The sequence below is a fragment of the Megalopta genalis genome, chromosome 7 (genome assembly GCF_051020955.1).
Source record: "Megalopta genalis isolate 19385.01 chromosome 7, iyMegGena1_principal, whole genome shotgun sequence".
NCBI classification, from domain to species: Eukaryota; Metazoa; Arthropoda; class Insecta; order Hymenoptera; family Halictidae; genus Megalopta; species Megalopta genalis.
The window spans coordinates 4,305,475-4,333,025 of NC_135019.1; the positions used below are offsets into that span (position 1 = coordinate 4,305,475).

The 27,551-nt window shown below is 40.7% G+C and overlaps 1 protein-coding gene across 6 annotated transcripts in view; it reads right to left on the reverse strand.

Moving 5' to 3' along the window:
- Positions 1-27,551, reverse strand: part of LOC117229142 (nucleolysin TIAR) — a 1,163,347-nt gene that overhangs the window by 87,468 nt on the left and 1,048,328 nt on the right. For all 6 annotated transcript variants that reach the window (XM_076523711.1, XM_076523710.1, XM_033485364.2 and 3 more), the window contains one exon: positions 24,410-24,512. In XM_076523711.1, coding sequence (XP_076379826.1) covers positions 24,410-24,512 — 103 coding nt within the window. The remainder of the gene's footprint in view (positions 1-24,409; positions 24,513-27,551) is intronic.

A 27,551-nucleotide genomic window follows, 5' to 3' on the forward strand; every position in this document is an offset into this window, starting at 1 on the left:
AATAAAAAATAACATAATAATAACAATAATAATAATTTTATAATATAACATTTACGAATATCATAAAAATGGTAGTGAGAGACATCTATAACTGAAATCGGCAATTACTTAGTTGGCAACCCAATACATTGCAGCGAAACATCTTATTTCAAATGAATGCCGCGGCTTGTTTCGGCGTACGACGGAGAACTCTGTATATTCTGTAATTTAAACATGTGTAGGATACTGAATGGCTATCGATTTTCACGGAAACGCGGTGACCTACTTCGCAGCAATAAAAAAACTCGCGGTAATAAAAAAATGCTGACTTCGCTTCCACCGTTGACCACTGCACAGGTGTTAAGCCCGGAGCAGATCAGTGAAAGACACGGCAGAGCGATACGATTGTGTCCGCCGGTGAGGGACTTTGAAATATTCAATGTGCTTCACCGGCGCGATATCTTTCAATCACTGGAACGCCGTATTTTCGTCCCTTGAAGATCGTTTTTCATTTCTTGGCTTATCCACGGGATATCGGCGTGCAAAAATATTGCTGAATAAAAGCTCTTTGTTACATCAACTTCCCGTTAGCGATTTTTCTTTCGCCTGACACCTCGGCGTTGCGGTACAAATAATTCGCAAACAAGGGTTAAATTGAAATGGAAGATTAGATCGTTATAGATCGTTCAGATCGGGTAAATCTTTATAAAAATATTATTAAATAATAAACTACAAATATACAGTTGATTTTCGTGCAGAATAAAAATTTTCTGCACTCGTCGCATGATGCAGAAGTTAACGCAGAAACTCGTTCCCCCTTTTTCACAATTTAAACGAATCAAACGTTATCTATTATCTCGTAAATTATTTCTTAAATTATTTCCTAAATTATTTCAATGTTTTTACTTATCCCGCGCGCGATCCGCCAATTTCTCACAGAACCGCCGACAAATACGAAAGCCGAACTGCCAAAATCGTCGTAAAAATCGTCGCTTATTCTCCGACAGAATTCTGCGCTTCAAAAACGAATCGAAACGTCGTGTTCCAATTTAAAAAAATCTCGTCCGCGAAAGTTCTGCAACAATGACGACGACGACAACTACAACAAAGTAGCTTCGCAATACTAACAAGTTACAATTTACGCAACAAGTGAGCAAAATATTATTAAATAATAAACTACAAATATACAGTTGATCGTTCGAAACAGACGGGAGGCACGGTTCGTAGGCGCGGTAAGCCGGGTCCGGGTGTCGCATGTGTTACATCATAACCGAACATTCCAACTGCCGTTAAATATACAAAAAGTTTCCATTTAGCCGGGAAGTTTCGTAACGCGGCGTAATTTAATATTAAGCGCGGCCGAGTACTTTCCAAGTAGTCCCCCCGAACTTCTCGGATTCCGGGCTACGAACTCGGGAACGCCTTCGATCGCGAGAAAAGCGACGACAACTCCCTTGTAATAGAAGCTCGTCGGCACAGTATCGTGTTAAAGCTCGCAGCGCGATAAGGGCGCCCCGTGTACACTTAAAACGGCGGACCTGTAGATTCTACGGGGGAACAGCAACAAGAAAAGAAAACAGAAAAAAAGGAAGAAGAAAAAATAGAACGCGGAAAAGAAAAAATTCGAGGGCAAACACGGAAGGTGAATGGCGCCCCGAAGTCGAGAGAGGTAGAATTCATTCAGAGAAGTATCGTTTCAACCTCTGTTCCATTCAGGGGCTGCTCTACGATTACAACCGTTACAACGTTCGCGAAGTTTCCAAATTAAACGTTCCACGTTTCAGGCATACACCCACACACACACACGCTCGCGTTTTCCTGCTGACGGACTATTGTGTGTTCGGAACATTCTTTCGGGGCCGCAATCGTCGTCGTCGTCGTCATTGTTGCGGAACATTCGCGGACGAGATTTTTTTAATTGGAACACGACGTTTCGATTCGTTTTTGAAGCGCAGAATTCTGTCGGAGAATAAGCGACGATTTTTTACGACGATTTTGGCAGTTCGGCTTTCGCATTTGTCGGCGGTTCTGTGAGAAATTGGCGGATCGCGCGCGGGATAAGTAAAAATATTGAAATAATTTAGGAAATAATTTAGGAAATAATTTACGAAATGATAGGTAACGTTTGATTCATTTAAATTGTGAAAAAGGGGGAACGAGTTTCTGTGTTAACTTCTGCATCTTGCGACGAGGGCAGAAAATTTTTATTCTGCACGAAAATCAACTGTATATTTGTAGTTTATTGTTTAATAATATTTTAGTCGCTTGTTGCATAAATTGCAACTTATTGGTATTGCGAAGCAAAGTGGTACATGACTGTGCAACTCCTGCGTTTTGTAACAAATGCAGATGATTTTTACTATGCAAGAAAGCCTATAGTATATTCGAATTTTATTATTGCACTCATTATCCAAATGATTAGATCAATCACAAACTAGTGAAAATATTTAATCAACTTACAAAACACTGTTGCATAATTTGCAACTCATTAATATTGTGAAGGAAAGTAGTACATGTCTGTGCAACTTCTGCATTTTGTAACGAATGCAGATGATTTTTATTATGCAAAAAAGCCCATAGTATATTTGTATGTTATTATTAGACTGCAGTTATTATGCATTCACGATCGAAATGACTAAATCAATCACAAATTACCGAAAACATTTAGTTAACTTATAAAACACTATTGCATAATTTGCAATTCATTAATATTGTGAAGGAAAGTAGTACATGACTGTGCAACTTCTGCATTTTGTAACGAATGCAGATGATTTCTATAATGCAAAAAACCCACAGTCTATTTGAATCTTATTATTGGACTGCAGTTGTTATGCACTCATGATCAAAATGACTAGATCAGTTACAAATTATTGAAAATATTTAGCGAACTCACAAAACACTGTTGCATAATTTGCAACTCATTAATATTGTGAAGGAAAGTAGTACATGACTGTGCAACTCCTGCTTTATGCAAAATTATATATATATGATTTCTATTATGCAAAAAAACCCACAGTCTATTTGAATCTTATTATTAGAGTTGTTATGCACTCACGATGGAAATGACTAGATCAATCACAAATTACCGAAAACATTTAGTCAACTTACAAAACACTATTGCATAATTTGCATTAATATTGTGAAGGAAAGTAGTACACGACTGTGTAACTTCTGCATTTTGTAACGAATGCAGACAATTTCTATTATGCACAAAAATCCGCAGTCTACTTGGCGCTTATTATTGGACTGCAGTTGTTACGCACTCACGATCGAAACGACTAAATCAATCAAATTACCGAAAACATTTAGTCAACTTGCATAATTTGCAACTCATTAACATTGTAAAACAAAGTAGTACAAGTCTGCGCAACTCCCGCATTCTGCAACGAATGCAGACGATTTCTATTACACAGAAAAATCCGCAATCTACTTGGCGCTTATTACAACGCTCTAAACGTTATGCATCCATAAAACGAAAAGACGAGTAGATCAATCGCAAATCATGAAAATCGTCAAGAGAACGAACGAAACCCGACACAGCTTCTCGGCTCATTAAAGTTCAATTATCACGTCGTTTCTTCGGTGTAATTCTCCGCGTTGCTCCGTTGTACCGTGCGTGGAAAACGGACAAGAAGGAAAGTCAGCGAGCCGGTGACAAATGATTGGGAAAATGTTCACGTCCGGTGGGAAAAGATTCGCTGTCATTCGGAGGCGTTCACTACGGTTCTACAAAGCTAATACAAGTTGGCGGGGACCGGCAACTTTCTACCAGGCCTGTTTATAAATGAGCAACAGGGAAAAAGGGAAACGGGGAACTTCTCGACTCGGTTGCCCGGGCAAGTTCGGCCGTTCTATCGACTGCTAAAAAGACGCGCCCCGGCAGCCTCCCATGTTCTACTTGTTCTACCGTGGAAACAGACAGTCGAGCCGCGTGTGCGCGCGCGAGCGCGAATGCCTTTGTGTCTTCTACGTGAGAACGGTCGTGCACTTTAGTGCCGGAGGAAGCACGCCGCCAATTTCCAACACGGCTCGACATTTAACCCCCCTTGCAAAGGACTGGCCTGCTTATTCAATGCCGGCACGTCGGCTCTACGTCGCCGTTGATGGACTGGTTTTCCGGTGCGTTAATGTTGCGTTAACTTTCGAAAATCCGCTTGCGTGCGCTCGCAAACCGGCTGCATGCTAACGTTATCGCCGGCGCACGGCAAAAATTCGTTGGATTAATCCTGGCGAGCCGGGAACATGTTGCGAACGCGTTCCGTTCGGCGGTCGAGAGCCTCGACACACGCTGCTGTTCGACATTTTTTTTTTCCACTCGATATTAGATCGCGTGACGTTTTACACTATTTCCCAGGCGATTTATAATTTCATTCGTTACGAAACGTATTATTTCGATTTATGTAACACGTTCGCGCGAAATTACGTGATCATGTTGTTGTTATAAATATATATGGACATTGCATTTTAAATATATTTATATATTTATGTATTTATTGTTATATTATATGTTATATTTATTTATTTATTATTGCTATATTATGTTTATATATTTATTACTATTATATCATATATTATATTACATTTATATATTTTTTATTATTATATAAATATTATAATATTATAATAATATATATAATGTATGATATAATATATTATATATTATAATTTTTATTGATCTATGTAATATCCCATATTATAACTTTTATCATATATTTTATTAATATAATAAATATTATTATATTATTAATATAATTTTATTAATATAATAAAATATATTATAATAATATAAAATATATTAATATAATAAAATTTATCATATATTTTATTAATATAATAACCATTATCTCAGAAGAAGTTTATTCGCCAAAACCTGTGCTACACGAGAAAATAAAAATCTCTCTAAAAATCAGCCCCTGTGTTTTGCAATTAACGCGTAGACAGCGTTGTGATCTCGCACAAAAAAATCTTGAATACGCTACTAAAAAAGCAACAGCAGTCCTGTTTTAATTCTCGATTGTTCTGGAATCAAGGCTCGCAGTTCGCGCGTTGTAAAATGTTGCAACGAATCGCTTTGGTGTCCGCGGCACTCCAACCCTATTAACGCCGTATTAATTGCTAGCTGATTCTTCGAGGCCCGATTTTTGCGCCCCTTTGCAAGCCGAGCTCTGCTTGGCGGACGTCCGGCAAGTGTACGGTAGCCACGCGATGTTTCCCGGGGCCGATTAACAGCAGCACACGCTGCTGTTAAGACGGGTTAATTACATATTGGTATTTACAGGCCACAAAAGTGAAATACGCCGCCGTCATTAATACGTTTCCCCTTTTACGACGCCGGTCCTTGTTTGTGCTGGCACGAAATCGTACGAGCTTTCGCTAATTCCGCTGTGCAAGTGGAACCGGGGGTCGAGAGAGCGAGAGAGCGAGAGAGGGAGAGGGAGAGGAGAGCGAGAGAGAGCGCGAGAGAGCGAGAGAGAGAGCGCGAGAGAGCGAGAGTGAGAGTGAGAGAGAGGGAAAGAGAGCGCGAGAGGAGAGAGAGCGAGAGTGAGAGTGAGAGAGAGGGAAAGAGAGCGCGAGAGGAGAGAGAGCGAGAGAGAGCGAGAGAGAGAGAGAGCGCGCGAGAGAGAGAGCGAGAGAGAGAGAGAGCGAGAGAGAGCGCGCAAGAGAGCGAGAGTGAGAGCGAGAGCGAGAGAGAGCGCGCAAGAGAGCGAGAGTGAGAGCGAGAGCGAGAGAGAGCGAGAGAGAGCGCGCAAGAGAGCGAGAGTGAGAGCGAGAGCGAGAGAGAGAGTGAGAGAGATGGAGAACGGCACTGTGCGAACCAGCAAAAATAAAACTGAATTCTGGATAATCATTCTGGGTCAGCGGGAATTTTTAATGTGTTCTTAGCTCGACTCGCGCGAGGCGTGTGTTGCCGGATTCGTTCGAGCGGAAACGAGTGTTCGGTAGAAATCAAATTTTTCCGAGCTCCTTGACTCGGCAAATTGAACACATTAAACTGAAATTTCCGTCGTCCGAAAAATGATCTCGCATCATCGACCTTTAGTTAATTATTTCTTAATTTGCAACGTTTAGACGCGAGATGATTTTTTATATACCATTATACATATATTTTACAGGTACATTAATAAAAATATATCAACCCTGTACAATTCATGTCACGTTGAAGCCACGCGCTTTTTGATCTGAATTTAGATTGTTCCAGTTTTAGCGACAATGGCAATTAATGAAAATTCGCTAACAATTTTAGTTAACAATGCTGCGAAAGTACTTTATTCTATTTATTGTTCCTCTCTCTCTACGTACTCGACGAAATTATACGTAGAAATTCTCTCAACTCTTAATTCCCTCGCGTCGAATTCAATACATCTTTTAAATCGTCAAATTGTCGCTGAATTATTCTACATTCGTAAAAGAATTGTTGTTAAGACAGCGCGTAGTTGGTTCAAGGAAAGACAACGATTGCTTTAAGGCTGGCAGCGTTCGGTTCGGCGCGGTTGCGGGACGATATGTATGTATATTGATTCGTTAAGTGCATTCCGACATGTAACATGTAAATGAGATTCTAATCGCGTTAATTATTTCGCGTGTATCGGAATGCAGGACGCAATGTTCTCGTTTGTTGATGAACGTTGCGGGGCGTGATTCGAACGACCGGCGTCCGAGCATGAGAACCGTAGAACAATTACATACAACGAAACAATCGCGGAGGGGGAATCATCGTATGAAAATATCCCCCCAGGCGTTACATGTGTACCTCGAAGAAATCACGGTGCTCGTCGTCCGGCTGATTTTATTAACGTTTTTTCGCCGCGTTGTGTGTTCCTTCGCGTGCGCGTTACAATTTCTCGTACAGATTTTCTGGCCTTGCAGCGAGCACAGTTTATTCTTTTTTTTTGTTTTACGTTACCATAAACGTGAAACAGAATTACGAGCCGGCGACGCGGATTTACGGTACGTCCAATTACAAGCGGCGAACAATAAAGAAAGTGTTAACTATTCTAATGAAGGGTCGTCGGTGTTAACAGTCGCGGGAGAGACGTTTATGTTTATGCGTGCCGACCCGGGGGCTCGGTTGGGCGCTACCCGATGGTATACTTAACTCCGATTTAGGTCAGCGAATGTATCGCGCCGTAGCATTGGTAACCGTGAACGGTCGCGTTGTTGTTCCGATCACAGTAATGTCTCTCTAATTGACGCTCGGATTGTCCATAAAAAAATGGACAATTTCGGGAAGAGGAGATGCGATTAATTTGCGCCTCGTTTTTCGATCTGAGCGTCAATTAGAAAGACATTCCTGTACAGTAATTCCTTCCTAATTCGCGTTCAGATTGCGCACAAAAATGGACAATTTGGGAAGAGCAGATATTATTAATTTGTGTCCTGCGCCTTGTTTTTATAATTACCGATTCTCAGCAACTATAAAAACGAGCTGTAAGGCTTGAATTAATCGTATCTCCTCTTCCCGAATTGTCCATTTTTGTGCGCAATCTGAGCGCGAATTAGGGAGGAATTACTGTACAGGAATGTCTCTCTAATTGACGCTCAGATTGTCCATAAAAAAATGGACAATTTCGGGAAGAGGAGATGCGATTAATTTGCGCCTCGTTTTTCGATCTGAGCGTCAATTAGAAAGACATTCCTGTACAGTAATTCCTCCCTAATTCGCGTTCAGATTGCGCACAAAAATGGACAATTTTGGAAGAGCAGATATTATTAATTTGTGTCCTGCGCCTTGTTTTTATAATCACCGATTCTCAGCAACTATAAAAACGAGCTGTAAGGCTTGAATTAATCGTATCTCCTCTTCCCGAATTGTCCATTTTTGTGCGCAATCTAAGCGCGAATTAGGGAGGAATTACTGTACAGGAATGTCTCTCTAATTGACGCTCAGATTGTCCACAAAAGTGGACAATTCGGGAAGAGGAGATACGATTAATTTGAGTTTTGCGCCTCGTTCTTCGATCTGAGCGTCAATTAGAGAGACATTCCTGTACAGTAATTTCTCCCTAATTCGCGCTTAAATTGCGCACAAAAATGGACAATTTCGAGAAGAGGAGATACGATTAATTTGAGTCTAGCGCCTCGTTTTTATGATTATCGATTCTCTGCAACTATAAAAACGAGCTGCAAGGCTCGAATTAATCGTCGAATTGTCTATTTTTGTGAGCAATCTAAGCGCGAATTAGGGAAAGATATTACTGTATAGGAATGTCTCTCTAATTGACGCTCAGGTTATCGATTCTCAACAACTATAAAAACGAGCTCCGAGGCTCGGGAGAAATTACTGTGCCGTCTTTTTAATATAGTTAATTCTCTCTAATTGACGCTCAGATTGTGCACAAAAATCGGCAATTTCGGAAGAGGAGATACGATTATTCGACCGGTAAATAATAATATAATATATATTATTATAATAATATAATAAATAATATTAAGTCGTTCGAAAAGTTGTTTCGTTCTTTCTCGAGAAAATGAAAGACAATTTCTTTAATGTTAAAAAAAAGCAAACTGGTAAAAGCAAACTTTTCGAGATTTTTCTGGTAGCTTTGACGTCTTATTGTTTTACATTTGGAAAAATATTGAATCAAGCGTTTTTTTAACACCCTTATGGAAAACGAAACAACTTTTCGAACGACCCAATAGTATAATAAATAATAATAGTAAATAACAATATTATTATTTTAATAAATAATATTATTATTATTTTAATGAATATTATTATTATTATTATCATTATAATTTTGGCGGACAAAATATTTGATTCGGACACCATTCAATTCTTAACGATCGCATCTCAAAGGGTTAACTGTGCCGCCAAAATTATCACAGCTACTCGATGTTAAACAGAGAACAGAAAGTACAGTGAATTCTCCCTAATTTTCCGTCTATCTTGTAAACAAAAATTGCCAGTTTCGAAAGAGGAGATATCGGCAGTTATAAAATCGAGCCGCAAGGCTCGAATAATCGTACCTCCGCCTCCTAAATTGTCCACTCTTGTGCATACAAGCCGAGGCACAATCGGAGAGAATTTACTGTAATTCGCGCTGATTACTTGCAACGACTCTGGCTAAATGGTATAAATCCAGTTAAAATACGCAAGCCAAATAGACATGATCGATCTATTTGTACATAAGGGGCGGGCACAACTCGCAGACACGGCGGAGTAAGAGGACTCTGTTGTTCAAGAGCAGAGGTCGGGAGCAACGGCAAGAGAGAAAATGGAAGTTGGACTGGGAGAACGTGGGGGAGGGGGTCGTGTGCATAACACCAACAGCCGGTATAATACGCTGCCGTTCATAATTGTTCAAACAACCTCGAAAGTTCGAAAAGTAAAAGGTTACACCTGCAAAGATAACACTATTAATGTAAACCGTTTCGTATGCACACGTTGCACGGCTCGCTCGGAAACTCGGCGCTAATATAATATAATTGTGCCGGACTAGCAAATTATTTGCCGAGCCACGTGTTTAATTTTGTAGCCGAGGAAAAAACTAGGAGTTTCGGACGGAAGCGTAACGCGTCCGGCGAATATTTTGGGGTGAAACGCTGGCGCAATCGTTTAACGAGACGCGCGGTAACATTGATTATTAGAAGCGATCGCGATACAGTAATGTCTCCCTAATTTGCCCCCTAGCCTGACACGCTGTACAATTGCTGTCGTGTGGCACTTTGGGGGCAAAGCAAACCACAAAACTCCTTACACGGACGCGGAGTTAAGACTGGGTCTTCCGTACCCAGCCTAATGAACGATGAGCGAAGGCGGCGATTTACCCACGTTCGGACCCCTCGTAGGTGTTCCGTCGGGGGGTAGGTACTAAATTTCTTGTGTATGCCAGATCTGGCGAGGAAACATATCTGCGCCACCTTCGCGGTGGCCAGATTTGCAATAAATGTCTCCCTAATTGACGCTCAGATTGTCCACGAAAGTAGACGATTTGGGAAGGGGAGATACGATTATTCGAGCCTTGCAGCTTGTTTTTATAGTTACGAATTGTCAAGGTTATGTCAGGGTTATGTCGAGGTTATATTATATAATTTATTATTATTATTATTATTATTATTATTATTTTATATTATAATTATTATTATTTACTAATATAATATATACATATTATATATCGAGGTTATATAGCCAATGGTCGCTACTTTTTACGCGCGACGAGTATACTCGTCGTGACGCAAAATACTACCATTTCTCTATGACGAGTATACTCGTCGAACACAGCTGACCGATTAAAGGAAACAACGACGTCGAACAAATAACGAGCTCGTTCGAATAATTCGGGACTACATGCTTAACGAGATGAACGTAAACGCGGAAAGAATGTTAATATTGCTGCTAGATTGTAGAACTCGAAGTAAAACGCTTTTGTTGACGAATCTCCGGCACCGAGATTCGCAGCAGAATTTTGTCGTCTCCGCGAATAAATTGTGTAAACGAAACATCGGATTAAGCTGTAAAAAATGCCCCACTAAACGTGCGCTGTCCAATTTTTGCAATATTTCCGTACACCAAAAATGCATCGAAATTTGCGGTCTAATTATTACGATTGTTCTTTGTTTTCACTAAAATTACAATATACTCGTTGCGACGCAAAATACTGCCGCTTCTCCGCGACGAGTATGCTCGTCGAACACGGTTAACCGGTTAAAAGCCGAGGGATAATTGCAGATAATTTCCTGTAAACGCTGCGAAAAGTGCTGGCGCGTGAACGAACCCCTGTCATAATACCAAAACCGTCGATTTCATGCATTCGCGGTGCAATGCTTGAGCCGCTACTCAAATGAAATGATAAATTGTTAATGCGATCGTTGAGGATTCGCCGTTTCAACTTGTTTTACGCGATGCTAGAAAGGGCAACCGCGTGGTTCCCGGTAAAAGGGCCGCTCTTTTTTTCAGCTTCTGTCCGAGCTTGCAAGAATTCAATTTTTGTGCTCCGAATGCTTTTGACGGAGCTTAATGCAGCATGACGAGGTTCGGGCTTTATGCGCCGGCCAGGCTACGAGTTTACTTTCAGTGATTAAGAGGCCGAGAATGAAAGAGCATCGCGATTCTTTGGACGAGAAGCGATGCGAAATCGACAGCAGTCATAGTTTGCTTAGGGCCGATTCAGAGTAGACGGCGATACAAACTTTCAACATTAACCCCGGAGCCCGAGCTGGTCCCTTTCACACGCCAGCAATCATATTTTTGCCTGACCGCAAAATTATCTAATTGCCGGGGCTATAAAATATTGACCCAGTTGCTGACAAACTTCGGCACCCCGGCTCTCTCGAATTAAATGCCGGCCCGCCGCCGCCGCTCCGCTTGTCTTTAACTTCTTCGCTTTTGCTTCTTTCTTTTTTCCTTTCTTTCTTTCTTTCTTTCTTCGTTTTAACTTTTACCTTTTACCTCTATTGCTTCGTGACGAGGAATATTTTATGACGAATCCCTCCCTCGGTTTCGCTGCTCGCGATCCTCAATGGGTGTTACACGAATGCGACGGTCCGACACATTCGCACGGTCCTGCAAGTCGTCGCCTCTGTTTAATTAGCTCCTTTCCCCGCCATTAATTCCACGGATCGCGAATTTGGGGCACGCGATTTTTCGGCGGCTCGAACGTTTCAAATTCACCGTTGGTCGAACACTGCTCGAATATTGTGCGTTCAATTCACGATTCTTGATGCAAGTATGCTTATTTTTATTGCGAAGTGCGATTTTTCTTTTCGATTCGCTTTTTTTGATTAAAAATTCGGACATGGTTGAACTCTGCTCGAATATTATGCGTTCAATTCTTCACTCTTGATGCAAGTATACTTATTTCTGTTACGAAATACGATTTTTCTTTTCGATTCGCCTTTTTTGGTTGAAAATTCGGAAATGGTTGAACTCTGCTCGAATATTATGCGTTCAATTCTCGATTCTTGATTCAAGTATACTTATTTTTATTACGAGATACGATTTTTCTTTTCGATTCAATTTTTTTTATTAAAAATTCGGGTATGGTTGAACACTGCTCGAATATTATGCGTTCAATTCTCGATTTTTTAATGCAAGTACACTTATTTTTATTGCGAAGTACGATTTTTATTCTCGATTCGCCTTTTTTTATTAAAAATTCGGAAATGGTTGAACACTAATCGAATATTATGCGTCCAATTTTCAATTTTGTAATGCAAACACACTTATATTTATTGCGAAATACGATCTTTATTCTCGATTCGCCCTTCTTGATTAAAAATTCGGGAATGATTGAACACTGCACGAACATTATGCGTCCAATTCTCGATTTTTTAATGCAAGTACACTTATTTTTATTACGAAATACGAATTTTCTTCTCGATTCGTCTTTTTGTATTAAAAATTCGAAAATGGTTGAACACTGCTGGAACATTACGCGTGTAATTCTTTATGCAAGCATGCTCATTTTTACTACAAAATACGATTGTTCTTTTCGATTCTCCATTCTCGATTAAAATAAACCAAGATAAAATTAATTCCCGGGCTTTAATCCTTTCGGTGTTCAGTCATTTTAGGCAGTTCAATTATTTCCGAAAAATTCTACCTCTCATGATTCCTATTTGATGTATAACGCGAACAAAATATCTCCGACTGGCGTTCACATAACACTAATAGAACATAAACTCATAAAAATAACGTAAAAACTACTTCAATCTTGTCATTCTAGTCAGCACTGAATAGAACACAATCTAAACACAAGTAATCTAACCAACATTCACGCGATACCAATGTAACACAAACTCGCAAAAATAATAATAAAAAAAATCAATTATTTATCACACTCTCTCGCTTCAATCAGCAACGAATAGAACACAATCCGATCACATTAATCCGACCGACGTCCACGCGAAACATTCCATAACACAAAAAGTCACGAAAGTAACATAAAAAGCACACATTCATCATACTTTCGCATCGTAGCCAGCACCGAACGGTTCTTTAATTCCAAATCCCTTCCTCCGGCGACTGAGAAGAAAGCTGTTCTTAATCGACCGACAAGAAATTACATGCAGGACATTTTCCGCGGACAAACATTGTAATGAATGCCCGGAATCGGAGAAGAGTTTCGTCGTTCCCCCGGGAATCTCGAGCCGAACGTTCAATAAGTCCGGGCACAAAGAGTGCTCACCGAATTGAATCAACATTTAAAAACCGTCGATATAATTTCCCTCGCTTGACTCTGGACGCGGCGAACGCAACGATCCCATGAAAATTTCCTTGCGGAATATTTTAATAAATCCCCGTTCACGGGGAGGCGCGGCGGGATTCAGAACGCGCGTTCACGCACACGCTCGCGCGTCGCTCGTGTTCACATAGAAATTCGAGCGTGTTGTCTCTTTTGATAATAATCAAGGTGCATCGCGGATCGCGTCGCGCATTCGACCGCGATATTCCCCGCCGATCTCGTTCGGCTCGGCTTCATTCTTCGCCGGGAGATTCTTCGCGCACGAGTTACGAGACGTAATTTCGCATTGTGTCCGTCCGGAGCGGCCGTTTCGTTTAAAGGCACTCCTCGCCCCCCGGCATTATATCGGGACTATTTACCGTCTCGAGAGATCTTATTGTTACAGGGTAACGAGCTCGAAACAGCGGGGATTGTCGCGAATGGCCGCGGATAAATGACGGATTGCGCGCGGGGCCGATCCGCGTTCGAGGATGCTACCTTGGAATGAACGTCGGCCGGCCGCGAATTTGTATTATTAATACGGCTAATTGCCCGGTCGAATCGTTGACCCCGGCTCTCAATTATCCTCTCCGCTCGCCCCTTCCTCCCTACGGGTTTTTTTCGCGTCCAATTATGCGGAGCTGGCGCGACAACAATGGAGGAACGGCCGACTGGAAAAAGGTAAACGATTTGTAAGCGTTCCTCTGTTCCGCCCGATCTCCGGCCACGCGCTGTTCGAACCAGCCAATATTTTTCGTCGAAGTGTTCCCCGGCCTTTGTATAAAAATGTGTGTCGCCTGGTCAAACATCCTTTGTGTGTGTGTGTGTGTGTGTGTCCGCGTAAATATATTCGGCAAACGTTGACGGCAATTGTGACCGCGCGCGCTACGACGCGCTCGTCCCGGTCCCCGGTTTCGACGAATTTACCGCGTTCGAGTCTGCGAATTAATTATATCGTTGCGCTAATTTACGTTGCCGCGCCGGTACTGGGTACATTCGCGCGTACGAGTCGATCGTTCATCATCGTCGCAAAATTATTTGCTGGCGCGCGATACTCGCGAGTCTCGCGGCCGAATTTTCCAGACACTGTTCGAAATTAATTGGCCGTCGCGGGTTTTGCTTTCCGCGGGCGTTGATTGCGGGTTCTTAGATCCGATTGTTTAATTCGATTTGTTTAGAATAACGGAATAATAATTGGAATAGAATAGTGATTGTTCGTGATGATAGAGTAATGATAAATATTGAAGCGTGAGAGAGAGAGAGAGAGAGAGAGAGAGAATTCTATTCGAAGGATCAGTTAGAAATTTGCATTTTCGACAGTTTCGTTTCGGGATCACGCGCTCAATATACAGGCATTTCCCAAAATTATGGCATTTCCGGGAAATAAGGGGTTCCTGAGGTCATTTGAAGCAACTTTTTCCTTTGCGAAAATGTTCTACGAGGCTTCGTTTGCGAGTTATTAACGGAAAACGCTGACCAATGAGAGGCGAGCCTAGCCTAAGAGGCCGAGCCAATCAGCGGAACTGGGCTTCCAGTTGGTTCGTTGCTTCGGCCGCTTCGCGCCAGCCGAGCTCGCTTCTCATTGGTCACTGTTTTTCGTTAATAACTCGCAAACGAAGCAGCAGATCGCAATTTCGCTGAGGAAAAAGTTACTTCAAATGATCTCAGGAACCCCTCATTTCCTAGAAATGCCATAATTTTGGGACACTCTGGATGTGTCCGCCTATGTAATTTATGTGGCCTCTGAATTACCTTTGAATCGAGGCATGTGGCCTCCGAATTGCCTTCGAATCGTGTCACGTGGCCTCCAAATTGCCTTCGAATTTTATCGTGGCCTCAGAATTGCCTTCGAATTGTGTCGTGGCCTGCTGATCGCCTTTGAATCGTGTCACGTGGCCTCCGAATTGCCTTCGAACCGTGGCAAAAAATTAGAAATGCAAAAGTTAAGCCATCATTCTCATTCTAGGCCGCTGCCTTTTTCCACCGACTGTCCCATGTTTCCATAAAAACGCGCCGCGAGACTCGAAGAAGAATCGCGTCTCAGCGCAACTTAGTACTCTCGGAATCGCGTGTTTCGATTCGGACTAATTTCCAACATTTCTCGGCGGAAGAATTGCTGTGCTCTTCGTGGAAGAAACGGATCGCGAAGTTCACGGCCAGCGGAGTGGAACGCGCGAGGTATACACGGCGATCGGCGAGATTTCATTAACGAGTAATCATTTTTCTGGACGCGAGAAATGTCGAGGCGAGGCCGGGGCAGATGATTAAGCTTGGGAAGGTGGCTGACAAGAAAGTGTTCGCCGCGAATTTGGCCTATGCAAATGCGGGTGAACGGTCCCGGTAGGATGAGTCGGCGAGCCCACCTCCAGTGAAAAAGTTTGGACGCCCCGCGACGAATACTAATTAAAGACTTGCGGAATGAAATTAGTTAGCCGGAGGGTTGGAGGTGACTCCGGGGCTGGACGATGGAGTCCCTGGGTCGACGACGAAGAGCCGCTTATGATAATATAATAATACTTACTTGGGTCTCGGAGTGCTACCTCCAAGCTCATTATGCGTTTAGTTCATAACTTCAATTGGATTCTTACTATCCCTGCCGACTTAAAGCTTTATACTTTCATTGGGCTTTTACCTTTAACAGCGATAATTATGGGGCTAATAGCGACTAGACGGATAATGTGTAAATTACCTTTTGCCCTATATTCCCATCCGCGGAAATCATCGTCGGGACACTCGTCTTCGTCCGCTCGGCCGGGTTCTCCTCGCCACGAGTATCTCTCTTATATATGGACCAATTAACGCTAGATTTATACGGAAACCGTCAAAATGACGGGTCACTAATTCTTTTCATTTACGATGATTCGGATCGTAAAGATACATTTTTATGAGTTATTTATTCAATTTAGATGTTACTTACGGCAAGTGTTGCAATAATAATGCTTGTAAAAAATCAGAATAATTGTCTTATCGTTACTTTTATAAACTAATATAGAACAGCTGTTTTACATCTAGTTTTTTTTTAAATTTAGTGTTAAGAGTAATGGTAATATGGCTAGATTTGGATTCGTTTATCTTTAAATATGTACAATAAATATTATTAAATGTATGAAAATTGTGTTATATTTCAATTCAAAAACGGACAGAACTTTCCGGTAGACCTAATAATTCCAATTTCCATTAATTCGTAATCGTTAATTACTTCACAGGGAATCATTCCGTATAAATACACGAGATAAGACGATTACAGTTTCAATGATCGACGCGAATGATTCGCACAGAGTAAACACGGACAGACGTTTCTTTACGAATGCATCGAGGATGATCACAAAAAAAAAAGAAAACAGTAAGAGCGCGAACACGGCTTTGGAAGCCGAAAGACAGCGGACAAACGCGGGTAACCGTTCCCAAGTTGATCGAAGAATAAATTCCAATTCTCCGCGAGCGAACTGCGCGCGATCGATTTGTCGCGCGGCGAGTGACAAGAAAAAATGAAAAAGAAGAAAAGCAGCAGACGAGAATCGAGGCGGCGCGGGATCCGTGAAAGTCCGCGCGGAAACAATTGTCGCTGCGTTACGTCCACCCATTAACCAAAACAACTTTCGTAAAAACAAAGTTGCCGCTTATTGCGCGAAACAATGGCGGCGCTTAAGGTGAACAAAGTTAGAACGGCCTCTGTATTTACTGTCGTAGAGATGCGCGCGGTGATTCGAGGCACGGTTTTAAGCGTGCCGGATAAGCAAGCTCGCGTTTCTCCCGCTGGATATTTACTTGGCCGCAGTGACACTTGCTCGCTGCAACGTCTTCGCGCGCGTTGCCGCATTACAAACGCCGCCCCTTTCGCGGCGGCGATCGCGTTTCTTCGGCGGACAAAAAATGGATTCGCTTCCCGGGAAAAATCTTCCAGCGGCCGTTAACCCTTTCGCTACGGGCGGATTCTCCGTCGCGGTACTTCTGCTGAACAGAGCGCTGCGACATCACTGCACGCTACGCGACGGCGATCGTCAGCGGAAGTCGGAAGTTTGAATTGAATGAATTTTTCGAACGAAAAAATTTTTCTCCAAAGGGTATTTATAAATAAAGGGTATTCCAGGGTATTTTATAACGTCTTAGCATGCGCTCTTTAATTTACAGTATGAGAGGAAATAACATTATGCAATATAATGCATCTTATGGAAAGCCACTATAGTGGTCCGTAGTACCTCAGTGGCACCAAATGGAAAGCCACTATAGTGGTCCGTAGTACCTCAGTGGCACCATATGGAAAGCCACTATAGTGGTCCGTAGTAGCGAAAGGGTTAAATTCGTGGAAAAATGTTTTGTCGCAGGGGTTACTGCGACGGTTTATATAAAATAATCCGAGAGTTTTTTTGGTTTTTATATAACGAGAACTTTAATATAACTTGTAACAAAAGGCGATGAGGTACAGTGTGTAGAAGGTAAAGGTAAACGAGTGACGGATGAGACAGAAATATGAACACGTTGAGAGTCGGAGGAAAACTTGCTAACTGACCTCTCGGTCGAGAGGTCCTCGTATTTATTGGTGAGGAAAAGTCCTTGGGAAGGGCGAAGGCCTTTCCCGAAGATTTTCCGACCGGGGTGATCCGGGACCTATGGTCCGAAGCTGTGTCCCAACGTTTTTATTGTTTTATTGCGGTGTGTATGCCTTGCGTCGGGAAAACCCGAAAAAGGCATATGCACACCCCGCTTTTGAAGGACGTGTCTTTTTATGTCTGGTCCGCCACAATGTCTCCGCGAAATCTCCTGTTAACACTGTGCCGTTCGGTGGCACCACGCTGCTGCCATGCAAAAACTATCTGTTGTACGCTGGTGGTACCACACTTTGGGGTCATTTTAAAAAACTGAGATAACATTTGAACTATATTTCTTGGGTGTCAAATGGCAGCAAACTAACTATAGCATTGTGCTGATTTAACTAAGAATTAAGTACGAAAATTCTTGGATGACTTATCTTAATTTTAGGAATTCATATTACCGCCATCTTCGAAATCTTTTTTAAATCTAAATTTTCCAAGCTACTATGCCGGCGTCAAACAAAAGAATCATATCTAAGTTCTGCGGACGGCACAGTGTTAAAATTTACGATGCTCGCGAAGTTATTGTGTTATTGTGTGTGCGTGCGTGCGTGCGAACTGGCATTTCTCTGTTAGGGGCTGGCTGACGCGATTAAAATGAAAGTACTCGGTCGATTAGGTCGATCCTTTTTCTCTTCTTTTTAGATTTTCGTGAATGTGGAGAATGCGAACAACTTTTGCATGATCGAACATTTGGACTCGCAAAATAATTTTTTTTCTAGGTTACAATGACTTTCTGGGTTACACGATAAATATATTTGTTTAATTAGCCAGCTGTTTTCGACGAGTATACTCGTCGTTTCAAAAAATGTTATGTCAGTTGTATCATTAATTAACACATTACGATCTATGTTCCTACAAAACGCAGAACAGCGAAGACAAAAGAAAGATTAAAAAATTCTGCAGCATTACTTTCACTGCAACATTAGCTTTCGCGTGAACACGATTCAAAGAAGAAATACATTTTTTTCTCTAATCTCTGTTCAATGTAAATAAAAAAGATGACGACAATGTTTATTTCGCGCAAAGATCCGCCGTCTAACGATTACAGCAACCCAAAATCAACAAAATCGGAATTCAATTTGTCCAGTTGCTAACATTCACGGATAATAAAAAATAACATAATAATAATAATAATAATAAAAATAACAATTTTATAATATAACATTTACGGATATCATAAAAATGGGAGTGAGAGACATCTATAACTGAAACCGGCAATTACTTATATGCCAATCCAATAAAAAGATGACGACAATGTTTATTTCGCGCAAAGATCCGCCGTCTAACGATTACAGCAACCCAAAATCAGCGAAATCGGAATTCAATTTGTCCAGTTGCTAACATTCACGGATAATAAAAAATAACATAATAATAATAATAATAATAATAATAATAAAAATAACAATTTTATAATATAACATTTACGGATATCATAAAAATGGGAGTGAGAGACATCTACAACTGAAATCGGCAATTACTTAGTTGCCAACCCAATAAAAAAGATGACAATGTTTATTTCGCGCAAAGATCCGCCGTCTAACGATTACAACAACCCAAAATCAGCGAAATCGGAATTCAATTTGTCCAGTTGCTAACATTCACGGATAATAAAAAATAACATAATAATAATAATAATAATAATAATAAAAATAACAATTTTATAATATAACATTTACGGATATCATAAAAATGGGAGTGAGAGACATCTACAACTGAAACCGGCAATTACTTAGTTGACAACCCAATAAAAAAGATGACGACAATGTTTATTTCGCGCAAAGATCCGCCGTCTAACGATTACAGCAACCCAAAATCAGCGAAATCGGATTTCAATTTATCCAGTTGCTAACATTCACGGATAATAAAAAATAACATAATAATAATAATAATAATAATAAAAATAACAATTTTATAATATAACATTTACGGATATCATAAAAATGGGAGTGAGAGACATCTACAACTGAAACCGGCAATTACTTAGTTGCCAACCCAATAAAAAAGATGACGACAATGTTTATTTCGCGCAAAGGTCCGCCGCCTAACGATTACAGCAACCCAAAATCAACAAAATCGTAACCGAAAGAATAGCTGAAACTCGACGCAAAGTATACCACAAACAGCTCTAGCAGCGTTTCAAATCGGTTGGTCTCGTTTTCCCATTTAAAGGGAACATTTACCAGCGAGGCTTCCCGAGGTTTAGAGCGACGGGTCGGTTCTAGTCCCGGCGCCGAGCGTGACGTTCAGCTTATTAAGGGCACGGACGGTGAAGTCGTGAAAAAAAGTGTGTCCGCACCTTCAAAGCATGTAATCGAATCGCGTTAGCGTCGCGCACACGTGAAAGTGACCGGAGAGTAGAACGGCGCCGGTGTCGCGAGGGGCTATTCGACTAAACGGAAACAATAAGACGCAAATGGGAACTGCGGCGGCGCGAAGCGTAGGCCGCGCGCCGTTAATTGCAGACGCGCCGCCGTTTTATTATAGCGGGTTACGTTCCTTTTTTTTCCATATTTCCGCTCGTTTGCGTAGGCCGCATTGCACCGTGTCACCGTTCAATTTATTTTTACACGATCTCTTTCCGTTCCATCATTGATCCACGGCTACTCCCGCTCGCATTCATCCGTTTTATTCGTTGAATAATTTTATTGGCCGCCGCCGCCGCCGCCGCCGCCGCTGCCGTCGCCAGGATTAAAACGGAATATTCAACGGTGGCCGTTCGCTAACAGGAAGACGTAAACCAACCAGGCCCCCGCTCGAAATACCGAAAATAATAAATAGAGAAAAGATTAGCATTGTCGTCGCGCCGGCGCACTGCCCCCCCCCCCCCTCCTGAAAGCTCGCCGGAACAGGATTTCTGATTTTTCACGGCACTGCGCGATTTTTCCTAGCGAAACTTGTGCCAAACCGTGCCGTCGAAATTTCTCGTAATCGGTATTCGATCGCTCGAAATTCATTGTAATCGACGTTTAATCGTTCGCAACTCGTATGACCTGGAGAGAATTATTTCGATTTTATTCTTTACAGAAGTGGCAGCGTTTCTGTACTTAAAAAGGACGTATATTTTGGGCCGGAAATATGATTAAGGATGCGATTAAGAATTGTCTGTTCAACTCATCGCAATTATTATAAGAGCGAACACATATTTTAATTAATATCGATGGACGTAGTCTCGCACGATTGTTGTAGATAGTTTCAGTAATTTTAATTTCCCGTAAAGTGCCTCGGTTTATCGATTGACACGTCTAAAAATCAACAATCGACTTTGCATTATACGAATAATGTATATAAATAAATTGTATAAATTTATAATAAATATAATATAGTAATATGATATAATAATGTAATATATTTATATAATTGTATAAATTGTATAAATAAAAAATACGAATAATGTCTATAAACTTGCTTTTCTGCTAACAATTCTGATTTGCGCCTTGTGTTTGCTCATTTCGTATAGTAAACTCGCGCTAATGTTTGGACATATTTTAACCAGTTAGCTGTATTTGACGAGTATACTCGTCGTGAAGAAGTGACAGTATTTTGTGTCACGACGAGTATACTCGTCATAGAGAAATGACAGTATTTTGTATCACGACGAGTATACTCGTCATGGAGAAGTTGCAGTATTTTGTGTCATGACGAGTATACTCGTCATGGAGAAGTTTTAGTATAATATTTTGTGTTTTGCGACGAGTATAGTCATCATAGAGAAATGGAATTTAGTGTCACGATGAGGGTACTCGTCATGGAGAAGTTTTAGTATTTTGTGTCACGACGAGTATACTCGTCATAGAGAAATGGCAATATTTAGTGTCACGACGAGCATACTCGTCATAGAGAAATGACAATATTTAGTGTCACGACGAGTATACTCGACATGGAGAAGTTTTAGTATTTCGTGTCATGACGAGTATATTCGTCATGGAGAAGTTTTGGTATAATATTTTGTGTCACGATTAGTATACTCATCATAGAGAAATGACATTTAGAGAAATGGAATTTAGTGTCACGACGAGTATACTCGTCATAGAGAAATGGCAATATTTAGTGTCACGACGAGTATACTCGTCATGGAGAAGTTTTAGTATTTTGTGTCATGACGAGTATACTCGTCATGGAGAAGTTTTAGTATTTTCTATCAAGACGAGTATACTCGTCGCGCGTAAAAAGTAGCGACCATTGGCCACTTAAATTGCAATTTTAGTGAAAACAAAAACGTATTCTCAAATCTCAAAACGTTTAGAATATTTTGATGCTAATTCTACACGAAGAATTGTTACATTATTATAAAAATAAGAATAGGAAAGAATCGCGATATCGAGATGTTCGATCTGCAAAGTGCCATTATGCATAGTTCTTTGCTTTGCTGTATACCACTCTGCATCAACAATTAAAATTTTTAACTTTTATAAGCATTTGATTCTTCCCGCGTTCTTCGTCTATTATCTACGCAGTATACATATATCCATATCAAGTGAATAAGTAAATACTACTAATAAAATTGTGTTAATTTTATAAAGCAAAACCGTCCTTTCGATCCTCTATTTTCACAGCGTCGCTTACTCCGTGCATTGTACGAGTAAAAAGGTGTAAAATGTGTCCGAATGTTAACGCGAGTCACTTGTACGTGTTCGCGCGAAATAAACATTATGCAACGGCGATCGTAACCGCGAATCGCGTGGTCACGGTGAACATGTTAATAAACGAGGGCAGGAGTTTCCTTCGCCGGACAAAAGCGACGGTAAAACCGTTTCCGAGCATTTCGGGACGACGGGACACGGGGAAAGTTTTTTGCGCCGGACGAGACAGCAGGTGCCGCGAAGGGGGGGAGGGGGAGGATTTTTCGAACTCGGCCCGCAGTAATGATATCGTGCACGTCCATTCCCCGAGCCGGAGAATTTCGTCGAGCTAACGGATTTCCGGTTGCGGAAAGGAAAATTCCGTGTCCGCGAACAAGAAGCGTGATATTTAATTTCGCCTGCCAGTTTCGGATCCCGTCAGCCCGATCCCGGCGCGCAAATATATATCGCCGCTTCCTATTTCTCGCTTTTGTTCCGACGTCGAATTCTTTATCACCGAATCCTTCTCTAAAGCGTCCGCCGTTTCGTTCGCTGTTCGCGAACGTCATCGCTAAACAACGTTATCGAATTTTCTAAACCCTGCTGCGCTGGCAACCGAAACGATCATGGTTACCCGTTTTCTTGACTCGACGAGATTTTTTTGTACTTTTTTTGTTTTTATATTTTTTTTTTCTTTTTAGTAAATTTGTTTACCGTTGCATCGATTTCCAGACTGCGAAGTTTAACCCTTTGCACTCGTAGCTGTTTCAATTGTAAATCTAGAATAATAATACATAAATTTTAATAATAAATAATAAATAATTTTTCTGGCTTACAGTATTTTTATTTTATACGACGAAGTGCATTCTATGCACGTGAAATTGACATTTGTGACTCGCGCAACAGTTACGTTCTTAACAATTACTTAAATCTTAACTTTGTTAATATAAAAATTATCTTAGAACGTGATATAACAAATTTTAATGGCGCCTCAGAGTCACCGCTCGAGTGCAAAGGGTTAAGTTTTCGACACCGAAGCAAATCGGCGAGGTTATGTTAAACCTACCGTGGCGATTTCAAAATGACCGGTTCACATTTTTTTCTTTTAGAATTGACGAGGTTAGGAAGACACGTTTTATATTTTTACTATAAAAATTGCTGAAGTTAGGAGACTCGTTTCGCATTTTTAGTGTCAAAATTGATGAAGACAGAAAGACCCGCTTCACATTTCCGCTTTCAAAATTAATGAAGTAAGAAAAACTCGCAGGAAATGGTCGAGTGAAATGTCTCATTCAAGCATACATTATAATGAAAATAGCAAGTTGTATAAATAAATTCATTTTCGTAATTCTTATAAAGCAAAACCTGTCAGTTATTTTTAGTGCTCGGTAGCAATAATATTGCAATGATATTATCCAGGGTGTCCCGAAAATGTCTCGCAATTCGGAAATGGCGGGTTCCTCGGATCATTTGAAGCAACTTCTTCCTTTACAAAAATGTTCTCCGAGGCGCCGTTAACGAGTTATTAACGAAAAACAGTGACCAATAAGAATCGAGTACGGCTGACGCGAGGCGGCCCAGCCAACCAGCGCACGAAGCCCAGGTCCGCTCATTGGCTCGGTCGCCTCGCGCCAGCCGAGCTCGCCTCTCATTGGTCACTGTTTTTCGTTAATAACTCGTTAACGGTGCCTCGGAGAAAATTTTTGTAAAGGAAAAAGTTGCTACAAATGACCCGAGGAATCCGTCACTTTCGGATTGCGAGACATTTTTGGGACACCCTGTACTGTTTTCAACCTGCCGGAATTAATTAAAAAAAAAACAACAAGATTTTTATATCGGCCTAGAGAATTTTGATTTCACTTAAAAAGTCCACGGTACAGTTGTCGGTTGTTTTAAAAGAAAACCAGGGCGTGAAGAGCTAAGCCAACAGATGAACGCGACTCTGCGGTGCTTTGACGACGATTTCGTATCTCTGTACTATCGATGGCGTTCGTTTAATTGGCGTTTCCCATTTGTCGAGCACCTGATCGGTTGTTAGCAACAACAATCATGCACTATCGATGAACACCGGAAATTCTCAAGGGCCTCAATAGTTATACATGCGAGCACTCACCTTCAGATTTTGGCGCAGGGGGTTTGCGGGTCGCCCAATTCGTTCGAATGCTTCTGCTACCGAGCCATTGTCCGTTCATGGCACCGATGGCACTTTCCGCTTCCTAAAACAGTGGAAACGTAACTCAGCATTCACGCTTTAAATCTGCAAAGCCATAAGGTGAGTGTTGGTATTACGGCGGTTTCTCAGAAAAGGCGAATTTTGACAGAGAAAATAAGATCTTTCACGCCAATAATTTGACAACTTGAGACCTATTATTGGACAACTCGACAACCTATTATTCTTCAACTTGAATATTCACTTTTCTAAAAATATTGGATCTCTGAATTTATTTCTACGATTGCTGTTACTTACATGTCATCAATTATCAATATTAAACACGTACAAAATTATGAGATTCCTTTTTTAAAAAATGACATACTATAAATGTTAGATTTTATTACTTTTATAAAATACCGCAGGATTTGGAGCGTCCGCAGTAATACCCACACATACCCTGATAAATTCTGTATATATTTGTAATTAAACAAGACGAAATTTTTCGACGATTTTTATTATTCGGTAATTTATCCGGTAACTTTTTCGCTCTTTTAACAGAGCGATAACTTTTTGCATCAAACTAATTTTGCAGCTGAAGCAAAATCGTAAAAAATTGTCCAGATATTTATAATCAAAACACGATGCAATTTTTCGACGATTTTTATTGTTACTCGACTGCAAACGTTTGTGAAAAATTCTTTCGAGCACCTTACAGAATAATACTCTATTTTAGCAGTCCATTTATAACGGTGACATGACAAGTTAATTTATCCGGTAATTTGTTCGCTCTTTTAACAGTCTGCGTCAACTAATCTTTCAGCTAAAATTCTGAAGAACGAGTTTCGCGAAAGTCCGCGGTTAAGTGCATTGTTAAAAATGCATTTCTGACGTGCAGCCACGTTTAGGTGACTCCGAGTGGCTATAAAAACGTTTTAGCGGAATGAGATTACGGTGATAAACATAATCCAATTGAATTTCTTGAACCGCGTTCGAGCTAATATGTAATCCTTTTACAGAAACGTGCAAAAGCGTCGTTCCATTTTCTCGCCCGAAAAATCGGGATCATTCGATTCCGACTCGATTGTTGATTAGCGAAATTTGTTGCTGCGGGGAACACGGTTCTCCTGTGTCGTTGCCGGTAAATATTAGGTCTACCGGAAAGTTCTGTCCGATAGTGTCACTTCAAGTTCTAATCCGTATGCACATGTTGATTTGAGACATATATGACTATCTCTCTTTATCATTGCATTTACACACATGTTACATTTATGTTATTGTTATATTTATTTAAAACAATTATACAATTCAATACAAACGGTAGTAGAGTGATCCATCTAATAGTCCAACGTGAACGAAGACCTCTCAGTGAACGAACACTTGTTATTTTATACGAAGAAGCAACGTTCATCATTACATTTAACGATAACGCGCCACAGCTAACCGGTTAATTATAAAATCGAATAAAATAACAACGAAAGCACTTTCCCTCAAGTTTTTCAATCCGTCGACAACGCTAGAATTCTCTCTCTATTTCTTACATTTACTTTCCCTAATTCTTTGATTTACTTTCCCACGAAAATGCACAATAGCGAACAACGTATCGCCGTAATTCCAATTTCCATTCGTTTATAATCGTTAATTACTTTCCAGAGAATAATAGAACTATATTCTTATTTCCGTCTCTTCCAAAATATCGCGAAAAAACACTGAACTATTTAGAACAATTAAACAATTCAATGCAAACGATAGTAGAATGATCCGTCTAATAGTCCAACGTGAATGAAGAACAAAAGCACTTTCCCTCGAGTTTTTCAATCCGTCGGCAACGCTAGAATTCTCCCTCTATTTCTTACATTTACTTTCCCAAATTCTTTGACTTACTTTCCCACGAAAATGCACAATAGCGAACAACGTATCGCCGTGATTCCAATTTCCATTCGTTTATAATCGTTAATTACTTTCCAGAGAATAATAGAACTATATTCTTATTTCCGTCTCTACCAAAATATCGCGAAAAAACACTGAACTATTTAGAACAATTAAACAATTCAATGCAAACGATAGTAGAATGATCCGTCTAATAGTCCAACGTGAGTGAAGAACAAAAGCACTTTCCCTCGAGTTTTTCAATCCGTCGACAACGCTAGAATTCTCCCTCTATTTCTTACATTTACTTTCCCAAATTCTTTTACTTACTTTCCCACGAAAATGCACAATAGCGAACAACGGATCGCCGTAATTCCAATTTCCATTCGTTTATAATCGTTAATTACTCTCCAGAGAATAATAGAACTATATTCTTATTTCCGTCTCTACCAAAATATCGCGAAAAAAACACTGAACTATTTAGAACAATTAAACAATTCAATGCAAACGATAGTAGAATGATCCGTCTAATAGTCCAACGTGAATGAAGAACAAAAGCACTTTCCCTCGAGTTTTTCAATCCGTCGACAACGCTAGAATTCTCTCTCTATTTCTCACATTTACTTTCCCAATTTCTTTTACTTACTTTCCCACAAAAATGCACAATAGCGAACAACGTATCGTCGTATTAGGTCTACCGGAAAGTTCTGTCCGATAGTGTCGCTTCAAGTTTCAATCCGTATGCACATGTTGATTTGAGACATATATGACTATCTCTCTTTATCGTTGCATTTACACACATGTGCTCTCCTAAATAAACTGAAACAAAGATGTCTCATGTCATTATTAAGCGAGACGCGATCGTGAAAACATGGCTACCGATGATAATGCCAGACCACATGCTGCTTCGGCGACTCGTCAGAAAATCGCAGAACTAGGCTGGGAAATTCTGTCGCATCCACCATACTCCCCAGACCTAGCACCCTCCGATTAATCACTTGTTTCTCTCTTTGCAAAACTTTTTACAGGAAAAAGAATTCAAAACCGAAGCCGATGTCGATCAAGCACTAGTCGAGTTCTTCGCCTCTAAAAATAAATCATTTTTAAAAAATGGCATTTACAAGTTGCCATCGCGCTGGCAAGAAGTCATAAGTAACGATGGAAAGTATATTCTACAATAAACATTATCAAATGTGTGAAAATTATGTTATATCTCAATTCAAAAACGGACAGAACT